The sequence below is a fragment of the Chionomys nivalis genome, chromosome 16, assembly GCF_950005125.1.
Source record: "Chionomys nivalis chromosome 16, mChiNiv1.1, whole genome shotgun sequence".
NCBI classification, from domain to species: Eukaryota; Metazoa; Chordata; class Mammalia; order Rodentia; family Cricetidae; genus Chionomys; species Chionomys nivalis.
The window spans coordinates 7,346,719-7,364,304 of NC_080101.1; the positions used below are offsets into that span (position 1 = coordinate 7,346,719).

The 17,586-nt window shown below is 42.5% G+C and overlaps 1 protein-coding gene across 2 annotated transcripts in view; it reads right to left on the reverse strand.

Annotated features, from left to right (window-relative positions):
- Clvs1 (clavesin 1) overlaps positions 1 to 17,586 on the reverse strand; it is a 121,861-nt gene that overhangs the window by 8,622 nt on the left and 95,653 nt on the right. For both annotated transcript variants that reach the window (XM_057790325.1, XM_057790326.1), the window contains exon 4: positions 1,860 to 1,970. In XM_057790325.1, the coding sequence (XP_057646308.1) occupies positions 1,860 to 1,970 (111 nt within the window). The remainder of the gene's footprint in view (positions 1 to 1,859; positions 1,971 to 17,586) is intronic.

The following is a 17,586-nucleotide window of genomic DNA, read 5'->3' on the forward strand; positions in this document are numbered from 1 at the left end:
CAGTTGGATATGACTGAAAGTTAATAAAAAAGGATTTGTTGGGAATAAATTAAAATATTCTGACTCTTAGGAAACTCTATAGTAGATGCTGGAGTATTCGAAACATACGAAGTCCCATCCCTGGTGTTCACATTCAGTGCTTGTATCCACACAAGCTCAGATCTTAAAGGACAGGGCCTGTTCCTCACAACAGCAGTTCTGGGATCCCTCTGCTGCAGCGGGCAGAGAGGAACACAGAGGAAGGAGGCTGTACCTGCTTGTCCTGGGTCAAGAGCTCCAGAAACCCCCTGCTCTGGTTCAGCAGACAGTGTCCACTGTGGGAGGAGCTCACTGTCCCCATGCTAGGTAGAAGATGCAGGCTCTCGGAGGCCTGAAGTTATGCTGCAGACAATGCCTGGCACGTCGTTCTTGATACTGTCCTGAACAAACTGTAGAATGTCTCAGAGGGTTCTTGTTTCTTGATGCTTGTGATGTCTAGTTCTAAGTTCTGTCCTTGTTTGGAAACAGGGACTTGTCCTTCTTCCATAGTCTACTGAAATGTTCTCCAAAGACCAAGAAACATCCAAGGCTTAGGAATTCAGAACCCCCCTAGTGTTGTGTGTGTGTGTGTATGTGCAAGTGTGAGTGCATGTTGAGGCTACTTCACATCATCAGTCACATTTGAGGTAATGGATAGCTTATAATTGTGGTGATCATTCTACAGTGAATTTATATTATGTGTCTTAAGCACACAATGTTTACTTGTCAAGTATGATTTAGTAAAACTAGTGGGGGGAGAGATAAAGTGTGAAAAGGAAGAAAATTATCAGGTGTCTGGTATGTGAGTGGCATCTTGCTCTATGTTTTCATATGCCGTCTCTTTAAATTGCTCCAAAGAGTCTGGGGTGTAGGAGTTAGTCTCCCCACAAAACAGATGAGGACAGTGAGATTCAGAGGAGCTAGCGGATGCTTGGATGCTTGCTGCTCAGCCAAACAGAAAGCCGAGTCAGCCCTGCTTTGATGAAAGAGGCTGGCTTCTCAAATGCCGACTGAGGTCATTATTATTTCAAGTGTTCTTTTAAAGATTATCACACATCCAATGGGAAATGCTTTTAGCCTTACTTATGATGAATCTGGCTGTTACCATCCAAAAGCCAAGAGAGAAAAAAGTATAAAGACCCATTTTTCATAGTGACAATACCAGACAAAATATTAGCTACTGACATAGTTCGTAAACAAGAAGTAGCCAGTGGGTGAATGCCTATAATCCCAGAACTCTAGATGTGGAGGCAAAAGGATTAAGAATTTGAGTCTGAGGGCTGGAGAGGTGGTTCAGCAGTTAAGAGCACCCGTTGCTGTTGCAGCAAAGCCTAGGTTCTGGTGCCAACAAACCACAAGGCAGCTCACAGCTGTCTAACTTCAGTCCCGGGATGTCTGACACCTTCTCTTGGCCTCCATGTTCAGTGCATGCTTGTGCACACACATACATGCAGGCAAAGCACTCACTTACATAAAACTAAAATAAGTCTGCAAAATTAATGTGAGGCTAGCCTGAGCTACGTCATAAGATCCCCCACAAACGAAAAACATACCCCATGAATACAAGAATGAGAGAACTGAATAGGAGCAGGAAGTGGCTCTGTGAGCAACTCCCACAAGCATTTGTGGTGAAATTGGCATCTGGTATTTGCATGCCTTCAAAGTGTCTTTTTATTTGTCTGGCACTCTGAAAATAACCCACTATTCCAAGTTTTTTTTTTTATTATTAAATACAAGTTATTTGTAAACTCCTGCTAAGGTGCAAATGTTCAAAAGTTACAAAACCTTGGTAAAGCATCAACAATCCATTCAGAAGTTAAAAGACACTTTTTTCTCATTACCCGCTTTCTCGTCTTGTCTTTAAGGAATGGCTTGATGAGTGTGTACAGGGCGTGGATGTACCAGGGCTGGTTGACAAAATGGACTCCTCCAAAGCGGGCAGGAAAGCTGTCCTGGGAAGGAAATACAGAGAGCGAGAGAGCACATCAGTTAGCGACACTCGCTTAGGGGACAGCCACATAGCAATGCAGGCGACAGCCTGCTATTCTGGCAGAAGCTCTCACTTCCAGTAAAGGAAGGGCTGGGATGCTCAACTCCTCGCCTGCCTGCCTTTCCCCATTGTCCTTTTGCCTTCTTTATCCTCCTTTTAATCAGCAGCCTAAAAGTGGTGGGTAGGTTGGGCTAGTCTTCCAAAGTGGCAATGTCTGAGTCATCTAAATAGCACACAGTGTGTGGGACCCAGATCACTGGGACTCAGAGGTGTTCAAGGCATTGGGTTAGCACACTTCAGCTCCTGAAAGCCAGAGCACAGCTCCCAGACTTTGTTCTCTCTCTCTCTTCTCTCCATGAGGTTATGCCATCTTCATAAGAGCCTAGAACCTGAACTTGTTGGGTGAGTTGAGCAGGTTGCTTAAGACCAGACTGCAAAAGGACCCCAAAGGATCTTAGGAGCTGAGATTCTCTGAAATGACCCTCTGACAGCATGTACTGTTGGTTGCTTTCTGTACTTTCTGTCCACTTCATCCTGGAAGCACATAGCAAATCCTAGAGAAAAAAATTAATGCTGACTGAGGGATAGTTGACCACCCTAACTGAACGAGATTCCCTTCCTCTGCATTTCAGCACAGTTTGTAAAGATCAGGTCATAAGAGCGTTTTCATAATGGCTCTTAGCTTGGAGTCCAGGCCAGAAGCTGGTAAACAGCTTGGAGGATTTCAGATCCACAGGAGGGGAAAGGCCAGGAAGTCCTGATTTGTGATTCCAGCAGACTGTTGCTAATGGAATTGAAAAAGAGGCAACACCTAAATGCTATTTGCGTCACTAAGCGTGCTGCCAATCAGGTTCATCACAACAAATGGCTTGTAACAAGACAAAAAGACACAGGGTGGCTAGCAGCTCAGGCTATGAGCACTCTCCGTGGGTGTATGAAATGCCATGCCTGATTCTCTTTTAGTACAATCACAAGCAAAGAGGGTTATTAACTTTTTCCAGAACTCTCTGTATCTACAGGCTTCCTGGGCATATGCCACGAGGAGACCTAGTTCCAATGAAAGTGTATAGAACTGAGCTTAAGGGCTGACATTTGAAAAGTCTTAAAAATAACTTTTACTTCTAGCTAGACATTTTACCCAAACTACATGCTTAACCCAATGTTGTCTTTCTATGTCTAGTTCAAGAATAAACAATGTTTTTTGTTCCTTAAAAACAAGAGGCTCTCCTACAAGGCTCCTCCCTTGTAACAAGGGCTACACCCCAGTTTCACTCCTTTTGGTCCTTCTGTTCTCTTATTATGGTGAGTGTGAGCTCTGAGAGGCTATAGAGGAAGAACAGGAATGAAGCGTTTATTCATAAAGCCCAGGCTTTATTGTCTTTTTTCCCATTTACTGGAGCCAATAAGAACATGTATTTCTACTAGTAGTCTTTTGTTTTCTACATTTTTATGTTAGTAAAGGGGAAGAGAATTCTGAGAAATACTCAAGAAGAGACAGTAGAAAAAATCACGATGATAATATTAACCTTTAAAATCACCTAGAGACACTTAGTTTTTAGGCTATGAAACCTCCGTCATCAACGACATCAAAACTGTCCTCTGTTTACACAGGGGAGGTTGAAAGGAAACGCTCCCTTGCAGAACTCTCTAGTTTTGCTCAGGTTCATGAACCTTCCAGGGAGACATTGTGATTTCCATTGCCTTCATTCAAGTCAGCCTGTGAAAATGTGCAAACAAATCACACGCACCTGAGCCTTGGAATTCTGGGTTTGGGTTCAAGTAGAAACAGGGTTATTTTTCTTCAGGTCCCTCCCATAAACTTCCTGTTTGATAACAGCCATGTGCAAATGTTTGAGGCAAAGCCTGGCTGTGTATGAATTTGTGTGTGTGTGCGCATGTGCGTGCATGCACGCGTGCATGCACATACATGTGCTGTGTGCATGTTTGCAAGTGCATACAGAGGGAAATACCGAAATTAGGAAACCTGTTGCTTTAGTTTGAATACAGAATGTTGTCTGTGGTCTCATGATTTGCGTCCCAGGTTGTAGAGATGTATTGGGATGTTGTGGATGTGTAAGTCAAAGGGGTATGAAGGCTCCATACCAGCCCTAGTTCTTCTGTGGTCTATGCTTCCTGACCTGCCAGTCTTTGGCCACTACAGACCAGGCCACTCCAGCTGCTAAGCCTTGCTCACCACGATCAGCTGCGTTCTCTGAGACTCTTAGTGACAGGAATCCTTCCTCCCATGAAGCTCTGGTGGGAGTTCTGTCATAGCACAACCATGGTGAGCGAAATGACAGACAAATCAAGCTTCTCAGAGTTAGCATCTGCCAGTGCAGCACCCTTGGCTGACCACACAGCCAACTGTAGTTAAAGGGGAAGCTGCCATCACTCAGCGTCTTCCACAATCCTACAGGGCTTCATGGAGATGCCTGCGTTATGGACTGGAACAGATCTCAGGTTGGCTGGCCTCGATCCAATTAGTTTGTATCCTGTCCCTCTTCATTTTAGCACATACCTATGAGTGCCCATTATGCCAAGCACTGGGTCAATCGGGGCTCCATTGTTTAAACTGTACTTGTTTTAAATGATAAGTTAGTTGCCAGAGTTTTTTCTGTCTTTTATAGCCTGCTGGTTGCCTGGGTCCCTTGCCACACTAGCAAAAGCAGCCTAAACTGTAACCAAGGTCATAATAAAACTAAGTTGGCAGTATTCCTGCATGGAACACACTGGGAAGCTCCAGGGGAGATCCGGGACCTCCATCCCCCTGACTAGCAGCTATGCCTGCATCCATACCTATGATGTCAGTGGAGACCGTCTGGAAAGAAAGGTCTTCATTCAAACTTGCATCGGTAATGATAGTTTCTTGTCTTTCCCTACTGGAAACTTCTATTTATGTATTTATAAACCATTCCACCCAAGAGGAGAATACACTTTCTTTATACATGTATAAAGAGCAACCTGAGCCACAAAAAATCTAAACTAAAGCCTAATAAATGCAACCACCAAGCTGTATTCAAAACTGGAATTGGACTCCAACTAGAAAAAGAAAGATCTTGAAGACTTGGAAACCACACAATTCTATATAACCACGGATGGATCAAAGAATGTCTCAAGAAAAAAATTTCAGAATATATGTAACTGAATGAAGATGAAAACAGAACACACTGAATGTCCGGGATGCAGTTAACCTACAGCCAGAGGGACATCCGCAGCACTGAATGCGTGTTCAGCCAAAGAAGAAAAGCTGCAAATCAACATGGTGAGGCCCACTTGAGTTTGGAGAAGTAAAGGAAGCCACAGAAAGAAGAGAGGAAACTGAAAACAGCGGACATCAATGGTCTTTGAAATGGAGAAACGGTCAAGGAGATCCTTGAAACTAGGAGTTGGTGGTCTGGGAAGGTCAATGAGGCTTTTCCAGGCTTTTTTCAAGACTGATTAAAAGGGAGATCACAAACCACCAATGTCAGCAATAAAACCGTGCCTGCCACTTTGTCAGTTTCAAAAGGACAGTCGGGGGACAAAGCTACAGCTCTCCATGGGGGCTTGACAGCCTAAAGAACAGGAATCACTTGAATTTCAAACTTGCTCAGCTCATCAGGAAACAGGTGATTCTAATAGTCCTCTAATTACTAAGAAAATTAATATCATCATAAAAACAATTCTTCAGGCTTACATGATTTGATTAGAAAAATCCAATTTCATAAATCTCTTCCAGAAAATAAAAGGAACATGTTTCAATTCCCTCATGAAGCATATATCAAAACAAGAATAATACTGACCAATCAAATTACAGGCTGTTCTTTATGAGTTCAGATGGGAAAATCCCTCACAACGTATTGGTAAATAGAACTTGGTGATTTATGGGTGGGATTATACACATTAGGACTAAGAAGGATTGACTCCAGGCCTACAAATCTGGTACACTTTCAAAATCAGTCTATGTAATCGTATTAACATCATGTAGTTGTTGTGTCTGGTGCTTTGACATATGGGATCTTCCTGACTAGGGAGGGGCTGTCTCTGCTGAGTGAGGATGCAAATGAGGAGCCTTGGAGCTCTCCTCTCCCAGCCAGATGAGTCACCCCATCTCACACTTCTCCGAAGGTCTTTTTCAGGCTCTGGAAAGCTGTGCTCTTGTTCCTTTGCGTTGGTACTCCAGGCTCAGAACCCAGACGATGTGGGAAGGCCCCACACCCAGGAGTCCTTGAGATTGTTCAAACTAACCAATGTTAGGCCAGCTTAGGCCTCTTTCTCTTTCTTATTCATTCTTTACTATGAAAAATACAAAGTCATCCCTGGCCTAAGCCTTCACCCCACTTTTAGAAAACAAAAGGGGGTCAATTCGAGATCTTGAACTAGGCAAGCACACTAGACTTGACCCTTAGACTTGACTCAAAAGCAAGACCTATAAAACAGAGAATTGGTATATAGAATATATATACCAGTGCAAGAACACACAATCCAATTAGAACATGTGCAAAAGACGAGCGATAGAGGAACATTTCACTAAAGAAAACGTACAGATATCAAAGAGGTACATGAAAATGTGTGCCATTCATCACGAGCAAACTGCACCAGAGAATCACACTACAACCTGTCAGGATGGTGTTAACAATTGTGACAACTTTGGGACTGGCGGCTGTGTTAGTGGTGAGATTGCTTTCTGCACAAGCGTGAGGACTTGAGGTCAAATGAGCAGCACCCACATAAAATGCCATATAGAGCTGTACCTGAGCCTGTAACAGCAGCACTGTCGGGGGCTGAGACAGGCTTTCTGGGATTGCTGAGCTGTGAATCTACCCAAAACAGAGCTTCGGGTTCAGTGAGGTATGCCTGCTGCTGTAATAATAGCACAACCATTAGGGGAAAGTTAAGCACTTTCTGATAGGATTTGAGGCCTCATCCACAGGAGCAAACTATATACCTGGTTCTGTAACCCTGGTTGACCAGAAGCCCATGGCTAGGGAGACTATACACTCTAGCATTGCACCTGCTACTGTTAGTTTGCTTAAATGCCTATTTAATGCCTAGCAAATTGCAGTCTAAATATTTATGCTTAGACCATAGATCTTGGATGCTCTCAGCCTTGGCACAAGAAACTTCCTTTTGCAATGGGCATCAGTCAGTGCAGAGATGCATACTGGTCAAAATTCTGATGATAAGTGACAGGAGGCTCCGCCCAAACAGGACATCTACATCATTTGCTTCTTTTACTTCTTACTAAAGCTCCAAAGAAGAGAGCTGTCTATATTGCCAGCTTTGCCAATCTCATTGCTAGCCAGGCAAGACCAGGGAGGTGACCTCAACTAGCACCTATGTAGAAGGGGTAGAATATAAATCTAGCCTCCTGGTCACTCTGTATCAGCAGAACTGAACCCAAGCACTGGAAACTTAATTTGCTATTAAAGTCATGTCTAGCTTTTCTAACCACACTGACCTTAAGGAGGGGTTATATCTGACTATTACATAGCAAATACATTACGGTTATTACACAATACTTCATCTTCATTCAAGTCTCCCCAAGGACCTGTAAGTGGTAAATAGATGATTACTGCTCGTTATTTAAAAGCCAATTCATGGGGAGCCCCAGATCCCTCGAATGGCTGATTCACAGAGGAAATCGATGCTAGCAGAGTTGGCTTGTTTTATATGATGCGCTCTGCCAGTTTGTGTTTAAACTCCCACAGTCCCGGTGTCTCTGTGAGAAGGAAGCAGAGCAGAAAGACCACAGAGGACATTGGGGGAAGACTTTTGCAAACGTTGAACTTTTAACTAGTCATTCATCCTTTTCGTCTGTAACTACTTTGCAGTAAGTACATATAGGAATGCTTCATTGTCATCACCAACATAGTTTGAGAGAAAACAATAAAATGGGTAATAGTCAACTATGAGTTGTTCAAGGAAGGGAAAGTGGCTCAGTGGGTAAAGTACTCGCTGCATAAGAATGAAGACCTCGGTTAGGATCCCCGGCACCCAGGAAAAAGCTGATCTGTATTCCCAGCTGTAGGAAGAGATAGGTAGAGAGGTGATCCCTGAGGTTCTTTGGCCAGTCTAGACAAAACAGTGAGGACCATGGTCAGAGGGGAATCCTAGCAACAAGGTGAAGAGCAACAGAGGAAGACATCTGGCATCAGCCTCTGGTCTCTAACTGTGCAGAGGTCTAGGTGTGCCTGCACGCACATGCACACACACACACACAATACACATATACATACCCTCACACATATACCTACATTCTCACACAATACACACACATATACACTCACATAATACCTGCACACATACACACTCACACACATACACACTCATACATACCCACACACATCCACATCCACACAATACATCCACACATACACACTCACACACATAAACACACACATAAACACACACACACAGACCCCCCCCCACATACAGACCCACACAGCACACACTTGCACACATAGTCATACACATACACAGTCACACAAGTGATTTATTTGGATGTTGTGCATCAAGAACCATGGTAATACATTTTTACACACTATCACATCTAACACTCACTCAGAGCAACATTATGAAGATTCCAATGCTATGTTGTGGGGCCTTTCCAGATAAGGAGACGCTGCTACCCTACTGGGCACTGAAACCAGGAAGTAAACTAGAGCTACAGAAAGCAAATTACGTCTCTCTCACCGAAGGAGAGGATTTTCCTGGTCACAGACACAGGCAAAGGATTTCATGAGTATAGGAAGTCAAACTGTTGGTGTAACTCAAGGCAGCATCAGGTGTCCTACCCAGGTGGATGTGAACATTGACCACTTGGAAGGATGCACAGGGCAAAGAGGGTTGGGATAGGCATACAATCCAAGGCAGTATCAGGTATCCTACCCCTGTGAGCGGGAACACTACCCACCTAGAAGGGCGTGCGGAGCAGGGTGGTTGTGGGGTATGCATAAAGCTTAGAAGTCATCAGTCTATAGATGAAATTGAAAACCATCTCTAGGTGAGGCCACCCAGGAAGTTGGTACAAGTGGAGAAGAGACAACCTGAAGACTAAATTCCTTATCTCACCAATGTCTTAAGGGTAGCAATATATGGGAAACTCAGGGCATGTGATTACAGGAAGCTGTTTTCTGTCATTTTTAAAGTGGACTCATGGTAGTCATCTGAGAATCTCCATTATTCCCATCCCACCGAGCTTGTTTGAGGTGCACAGAATTTGAAAGAGGAGCTCGCTGTTGGCTTGTTAGAAGTGGGTAACACCAGAGGCACCAACCTTCTTTCTGAGCAGTCTCGTCTAAAGCATTTCAGCCTGCACTGCTTTTTAAAGTTTCAATGCTGTCCACATTTGACTGAGGTTAGAACAGCTCAGTAATGTCATATGTATAGTTGTCCTGTATATGGAGAATGGGTTTGGTGTCATTCTAAGAGAAGAATGCCAGCAGTAGCAGAACCTACAGAGACATGCACTGGGAAGTGGGAACAGGTCCCCATGGAAGGGAAAAGCAGGATTCATCTGACCCTGTGCCAAATCCCCCATGGAGACAAGAGTGTACTACGATTCTCGCATAGTGAGGTGTTCATTGCCAAATATCCCAGTATACAATGCCTATTTATTCCCCATGTAGACAGTATATTCCCTTTTGCAACCTCCATAAGACTTTGCTGTATTTCTGGGTGTTAATATATATATATGTATATATATATATATATATGGATTTGAACACAGATGCTAGCAAGTGACTTGGGAGGAGTTTTTTTCCTTTTCAAGAAAGCTGCAAGCTGTCATAGCTGGAAAATGTTAATTACCCCATTTAATCACCCAATACATCAAGTAAGTGTATTGAATCACACTGCATCTCATAAATAAACAGCTATGTGTCAATCTGCATTTAAAAAATTTCCTACATCACTTACTTCTTTCTGCTCACCTGTCTGCAGGTTTGAACAGAGGCCTAAACCAATTTGTGACACCTTCATTGTCCAGAGAAAACTCTTATTGTCATAGAACTACCTCAATTGTTTCAGGAAATACAAAAACTGATTTAAATGTGACTAAAGAACAAGTATAGTCACATGTCTGAAGATGTCTACAAAGGCTTATGGTGGGAGTATAGAATGTATGACAATCTTGACACACTAATTTGTGCACTGCACAGGTATGAGTTTTCCTTCAGGGCCACAACATAAAAAGCACAATTAGCTTCCTTGTGTGTGTCAACCATGTAAACACTTGAATACATTTCTTTCATGGAAAGAGCAACATCTACTGGCATAAGCAAATAGAGCCAAAATGAGAGTTAAAAATGAGAGAGAAAATAACAACTTGCCCATAAGACTCATTACATACTGAATTCCAGTGTTCGTGCTTTTAACTCATCTATGCGAATCTTGGGAAACCCAATGACTGAAGGAGAGACAATTATTACTAATAGAATTAGGTATTTGTCCATTAAAGAAAATGTACCACCACTCATACCCTGGGCGTTGTGGCTTTTCTGGTTTTTATTAGTTTCACAAAATCTCGTAAGTGCTTTATATTTTATACTAAACATTGAATTTGTTGAAAGTTGTATCATTAAGCTATTCTATTGCTAATTAGTTCTTTCAGAACATGCTATTATCTTTTTTGGTTTTTGTTTTTCAAGACAGGGTTTCTCTGTAGCTTTAGAGCCTGTCCTGGAACTAGCTCTTGTAGACCAGGCCAACCTCAAACTCACAAGAGATCCGCCTGCCTCTACCTCCCGAGAGCTGGGATTAAAGGTGTGTGCCACCACCGCCAGGCTCTTGCTATTATCTTTTAAAAATTCTTTACAAAATTATCATACACACACACACTCACACTCACACACACACACTCCTGCTTTGTGACATCATTAGGGCATATCTGGAAGGGAAGAGGTCTTTCTTATACATACCACTCATGTCTTCTACACTAGCCACATGCCCTTCATGATGGACTTGCTGAGAAAATGAAAAACCCATTACTTACAAGAAAAGACTCACAGAGGGTTTCCTGCATCCTTGAGACCTAACTCTATATGCTATACCATTATCATTCTTTTTTAAGAAAATAATTCATTCTATGGTAACATTTTATCCATTGTTGTGAATGAATATTTATTTGATCTAGTACAAAAACATACAAAACATATATCTCAGGTCATACTGATACTGTCAACACTTCTAAAAATTCTCTCTTTATTCCCATAATTTTTAGCAGACTTCCCCAATCTAGGATTCAATGCATTCAAATTCATAAAACTAAGTTATTTTGATATTAGCTGTCTCAGAAAGGAGACTCAGCTGTGAATTATGAGGCATTACCTGAGGTATCAGAAAAATTCTCTCACTCATATAAATATTGGGCACAGAAGACACAAACAAGGCTGTGTGTTTGCATCGACAGGAAGGGCTAAGAGCAAGGCTCTAGCCTGCTTGTGAAAACGGAGCACAGCCTATGGAAGTTCACAGCCTAGCTAGGGAGATGGAGAAGCAAGCATCTACTGTTGGATGTGCTCAGTGTTGTGGCAGAAATGAAGACGTGAGAGAAGAGCACAAGAGGAGGGAGGTTTTTAAACACACTCTACAAAATAAGCTTCAATAAGAGGGAAATCCAGGCTTAGAGAGTGCTCGAGCTACAGAACCAATGTGGAGACATGACAGCATCTGCTGCAGGTATCCAGTTCTCCATTGTCATAAAACAGGGTAAAAATGTAATAGTGGCATCATACATTGTCGGTCACCAACAATTGTGCAGCTGGACTTGAGAACCACTCAACAGGGGAAGATTATAACTGGCGTTGGAAACCTAGCCAACTCTCTCAGGGTTAGTACAGCCATGGCTCTTGGAGGAGACTCTACTGCTTCCACCTTAATAAATCGGTACAATTCCTAACTGCATTCTAAATACTTATCATTATGCCCACAGTAGCTCCCAACCCTCACAGAAGAAGCTTCTCTTTGAAACAGACAGGGCCCACCACAGAAAACCACAACTGGTCAACGCAGAGAGAGCGAACAACTGATTCTGGGCAATCCAGTCCCAAGGGATACATCTAAAACACAAGTCCTGCACCAAAGGTACTATCTTAGAAGACTGGGGAGATTGATTGTAAGAGCCAGGGGACTGGAAGAAGCCGGATTAGTAGAAAAGGATGGTTCACACCCCAACTTTCTACCTGTCAACTATATTAGCCCAATAAACTAGTTCCATTATGCTTTTATGGCCCAGGAACATACTATAGTGAGTCGGGCTAAGATATGCTCACACAGACAGAGACAAAACATCTGATAGTAGCTTTGTGGTCTCTTATTTTCTTTCTTGCAGTTCTGGGAATCAAGTGTAAGGCCTTAGGCAAGAACTTTTCCACATAGATGCAGAGCTACATTCCCAGCCCGTGAGGTGTCTGGTCTTATGGAACGAACACAATATTTTGGGAAGACAATATGAGACATTGTTATCAAACAATATAAGTCCATATACAGTAAAGTAAAAAAAAATCATGAGCTGGAATCCACAATCATGGACCATCAGAATTATCTTCTAGGTAAACCTTTCTTACATCTAAGAATTCATCTGACAGAAACAAACAGTAGAAGAAATATTAGGAGTATGCTATGGTGATGCTGTGGACCACCTGATGGGCGTAAGGGTGTAAGTGATGCTGTGGACCACCTGATGGGTGTAAGGGTGTAAGTGATGCTGTGGACCACCTGATGGGCCTATGGGTGTAAGTGATGCTATGGACCACCTGATGGGACATAAGGGTATAAGTGATGCTGTGGACCACCTGATGGGCATATGGGTGTAAGTGATGCTGTGGACCACATGTGGGTGTAAGCGATGCTGTGGACCACCTGATGGGCATATGGGTATAAGTGAAGCTGTGGACCACCTGATGGGCATATGGGTGTAACTGATGCTGTAGATCACATGTGGGTATAAGTGATGCTGTGGACCACCTGATGGGCATGTGGGTGTAAGTGATGCTGTGGACCATGTAAGGGTGTAAGTGATTGCCGTGGACCACCTGATGGGCATATGGGTGTAAGAATAAGGAAAGATAGCCAATGACATACCCAGGTCAGTCTCAGTAATAGAACAGAGCCAGAATGTGAGACAGAGTGGAGAAAACACTGTGGATACCCTGTGGTCCACTGCTGTGGGAGCCAAATTCTATCTGAGTGAACCTGGAAACCACAGTCCTAATTGCACATCTCTATGAAAGTTTGCCCATGGTTCTTCAGGGTCAGAGATAGTAGATGATGACATTTTAGTAACTTGTAGTGACCTTCATGCAAAATGGTGCTGTGCCTGATTTTACAGCTATGCACTTTGAGCACACCTCACAGGGAGATGTCTGTGCTCCTTCGCTTAGCTCTCCAAACATCACCCATTAGATATTTATAGAGCCGATGAAGAAGCACATGGTTTGGGGGCAATAAAGAACCACACTCTAATTGTCCACTGTCTACTCTAATTACAAAATTCTCAATCCTTGCATTTAACATTTTCCCTAGTTGTAATGTAACTATTCTGGGCAAGAAAGGGGTGCTGTGCAGGGAATACTAATGGGAAAAGAATTCTTCTCTGGGATGAGAAAAATATTAGAAAATTATGTGGTGTCAATAGTTGCACAATTCTGTGAAAATACTAAAATCCACAGATCTGTGCCTTTAAAAGAAATATATAACATTGTGTATGAATCACACATCAGTGAAGTTATTTAAAATAAAGTCACTGTTGACAGTCTCAACAAGACACCTTATGCCCCATAAACCCAAAGTAGGGTTTATTGTGCTCAGTGCAATAAATTAGCTTTATTATTGAAAGCAAGGGGATTGATATTGTAATCCAATGCTAGCAACGACCTTGGACTCAAGATAAATTTTTTGCATTGTGAAAGCCATTTAAACAGAAGGCCAGCATGCAAATGAGAAGGGCCCTGTAACTTGGAGCTGGAGATGTTTAACCATCCAAGAACCGGAGGCAGGCTATTGCTTCATTTGGTCTTTTACCCAACATGCAATTATTGAGAAACCTGATTGATATTTTTATATTTTCCATATTTCCTCTTTATGAAACATTTCTTTTGCTTTTAATTACGTACCTGGGTGTGTCTATAAGTGGGTATGTGCAGGTGAATGCAGGTTCCCTCAGAAGCTAGAGGTCTTAGGTCATCCTGGAGTAGTGAGCTGTCAAGCATGGGTGCTGGGAACTTAGCTCAGTTCTCTGCTAGAGTAGTACCCTCTCTTAACTGCTGGGCTGTTTCTCCATCCTTGTACTTTTTCTATGTTTCCTGAGAAGCAATGCCATCCCTGGTTGAAGAGTGGAGCCTGGGAAAGGCTGAAACTATCATGAGGTTACTCAGATCCATTTGCTACCATACTAAGACTTTTATCTCTCAGATGGAAAACCAAGACAGAGTTTATAAAGGAACCGTGGAAATGGGTTCATCTTGAACACAAATCTTCATGTTTGCAGTGCGGAAAGATGGAAGTCCTTTCCAGGCAGAGTGACTTCTTACATATTTGGTGTAGAACTCTATCAGTTCCCGGGGCAGCGTGCAGTGCACACTTCTTCAGCCTGTGGTGGGAAAGCAGCTGACACTCATAAGCCTGAGACTGGTAGGCAGCTGACACTCACAAGTCTGCGTGCTCCAGAAAACGAAGAAGCAGACACAGCTGGTGACCAAGCATTTGGACTGTGCAGTGTCTAAAAGGACTGTGCTGTAAGGATCCAATAACCATGGAATTTTGAGAACTCAGGGTATGAATATAAATATTTTTCCTTAAGTAAGTCAAGCCTGCATCCCTTCCCAAGGAAACTTCCGTTTATAACAGATGGAGACCACTATGAAAAACCACAGCCAATCAAAATGCAGAGCTGTATTTACAATGGATGTATATACAAAATATCCCTACACCCAAAGCATAGGAAATATTATGGAAGAGAGGAAAGAAAGATTGTAAGAGCCAGAGGATCAGACGTTTTGTTGTGAGATTGTGTCTCCAAGGAACTACAAGAAGCTACACCCAAAAAGTCTCACACGTAAGTGCCCATAGCCAAAACAGATGGGGAAAAACTCATAAGACCTGAACCCTGCACAAACAACTATAGGCAACTGGAAGTGTGATAAGTGATCTTCCGCAGAGAAGAACACAACAGTTAATTTTCCAGTGCTAAATGGTCAGTCCTAAGAACATACATAAAAGTAACATTATATAGACTGAACAGGTTATATTTAGAAATATATATGTATATACATAGGCGTGTACACATATGTGTGCAATAGCAATTAGTGAAAAAAGAGGCCATGAATTTGAAAGAGAGGGGAGGAGACTATGTAAAGGTTTGGAGGTTTGGAGTATGGAAATGGAAGCAACAGATGGTGGAATTATATTACTATAATCTTAGAAATAAAAAAATGCTGTGGGATGTCTTTATGTATGCTGCAAATATATGCTGCATTCATTGGTTGATAAATAAAGCTTCTTGGCCTATTGCAAGGCAGGATAGAACCAGGAGGGAAACCCACGCAGAGATACAGGAAAAGGAAGGTGGGGTCTTGGAGATGCCATTCAGGCTGCCAAAGGTGCAAGATATAGAAAATGAGATAACAAGCCAGAAACCATGTGGCAAAGCATAGATAAAAAATAAGAGTTAATTTAAATGTAAGAGTTAGCCAGTAATAAGACTGAGCCATCAGCCAAACTTTTGTAGTTCTTTTTTTTTTTCCTTGGTTTTTCGAGACAGGGTTTCTCTGTGGTTTTGGAGCCTGTCCTGGAACTAGCTCTTGTAGACCAGGCTGGTCTCGAACTCACAGAGATCCACCTGCCTCTGCCTCCCAAGTGCTGGGATTAAAGGCGTGCGCCACCACCGCCCAGCTCAAACTTTTGTAATTAATATAAGCCTCTGAGTGTTTATTCAGGAACTGCAGGGTGGGAAAGAAACCTCCAATTACAAAAAAACATATAAAAATAAAAACTGTTTTTAACATTTGTGAATATTAAAATGGCAGTACCATTTAACCCCATAAGGTACATTGGATTAAAGTACACTTGCCCTTCCTCTAAAAAACAAAAAGAAAAAAATATAAAACAAAGGACCCATAATTTGTCCTTTCCCCTAGAACGGGCGATGAAGGTTGACCAGCTCATTGTCCCAAATCTAGCCACAAAAAGGTGACAATAAGAAATTAAGATTGGTGAAGAAAGAGCCATGGCAGGTGCCACCACCCCAGATATTAGAACTTTACCTAAATAAGGAGAAATTGTCTTGAGATGTTGATCTTACATGCTCCCCTCTTCAGTCTTTCCGCAAATTTAGCATCGTTGTATAGCCAATACTTCTTTCTCGAAAGGGAATCCTAGCTGAGGCAGGTGGAGGGTACAGTGAGGAACTGAGGACCGGTCCTTGCACAATCTAAAGGAATTGATGTTGTGTTGTACCAGCACAATTGACTGGTTTGTGGAGTTGAGCCAGATAAGGTAAGTGGATTAAAACTGGCTGAAATGGCTGCCCACATAAAAGCAGTCATTTCCAAACTCCCTTTTTAATAACCGTGTGGATAGAAAAGTCACAGCAAGGAGAAATAGATAATTACATTTGCATTTCATAAAAGATATCATCTTAATGTTCGTTTCCTTTGTATGAATAGTCCCAATTAAAGAACACCCAAATTTTGTCAGAATCACCGATAATGTGCAGAAAGCGCTGAGCTTCTGTTCATCCCATAAGACCCACTGAATTCTATGATATTATAAAGATCATGTGGCTATGACTCCCGTGAGAGGTGATCATTTGATGGGGAAAATCACAAGAAGAAAAGGGAGACGAGGGTCTACGTGTTGTGTGTGACATTCATGCACCAGTGGATTTAAGGGAACATATATAGTTATGTAAATAATTAAAAGCAACTCTGTCCATGCTGTTGTTTAGTTAATAGAGAGGCCACTGCCATGTGCCAGCAAACAGCTTCTACAGGAGCAATAACTTATTCACAGAAATTACTCCAATCTATGACATTTGTGCGAGTCTGTGTTCTCTGTTGACAGGAATGCGGAACAGGAAACATGGGGTCAGCCTTTGCTTTAATGTCCTATGCCAAAGTGTAGCCGTTCAGCAAGGGAGGGCTGGGCTTCCTCACAGGCTCAACATGCTGTGGACTCTGCCCCACAGATGAGTGCAAGACCTTTCTGAAATCAGTGCGTTCACTGAGAGCCAAAGGTGAAAGCAATGATGTCAGGCTGGGAAAACAGGTGAAGGGTTTGTTTGGGGGCAAGTGGAAGCCAGAAACGATCCCTAGTGGTGCTTCCCAGTCATAATCAACAGCTCAACAAGGGGGTCTTTGTAGAATACAGTGTGGTGGGCAGCTTGATGCAGTGTGTGTGTGTGTGTGTGTGTATGTGGTGTGTTGGGTGTGTGTGTGTTGATGTGGATGCATTCCAAAGTCTTGCAGGTGATAGGCAGGTGATTCATCATCAAGTGTATGCCCAACCCCAAATTATTCACTATTGTTTGAACGTGTCACTGCTCTGATTTAGGGCACATTGCATTAGCAGTCATTCCCTCAACGAATAAATCATTTCAA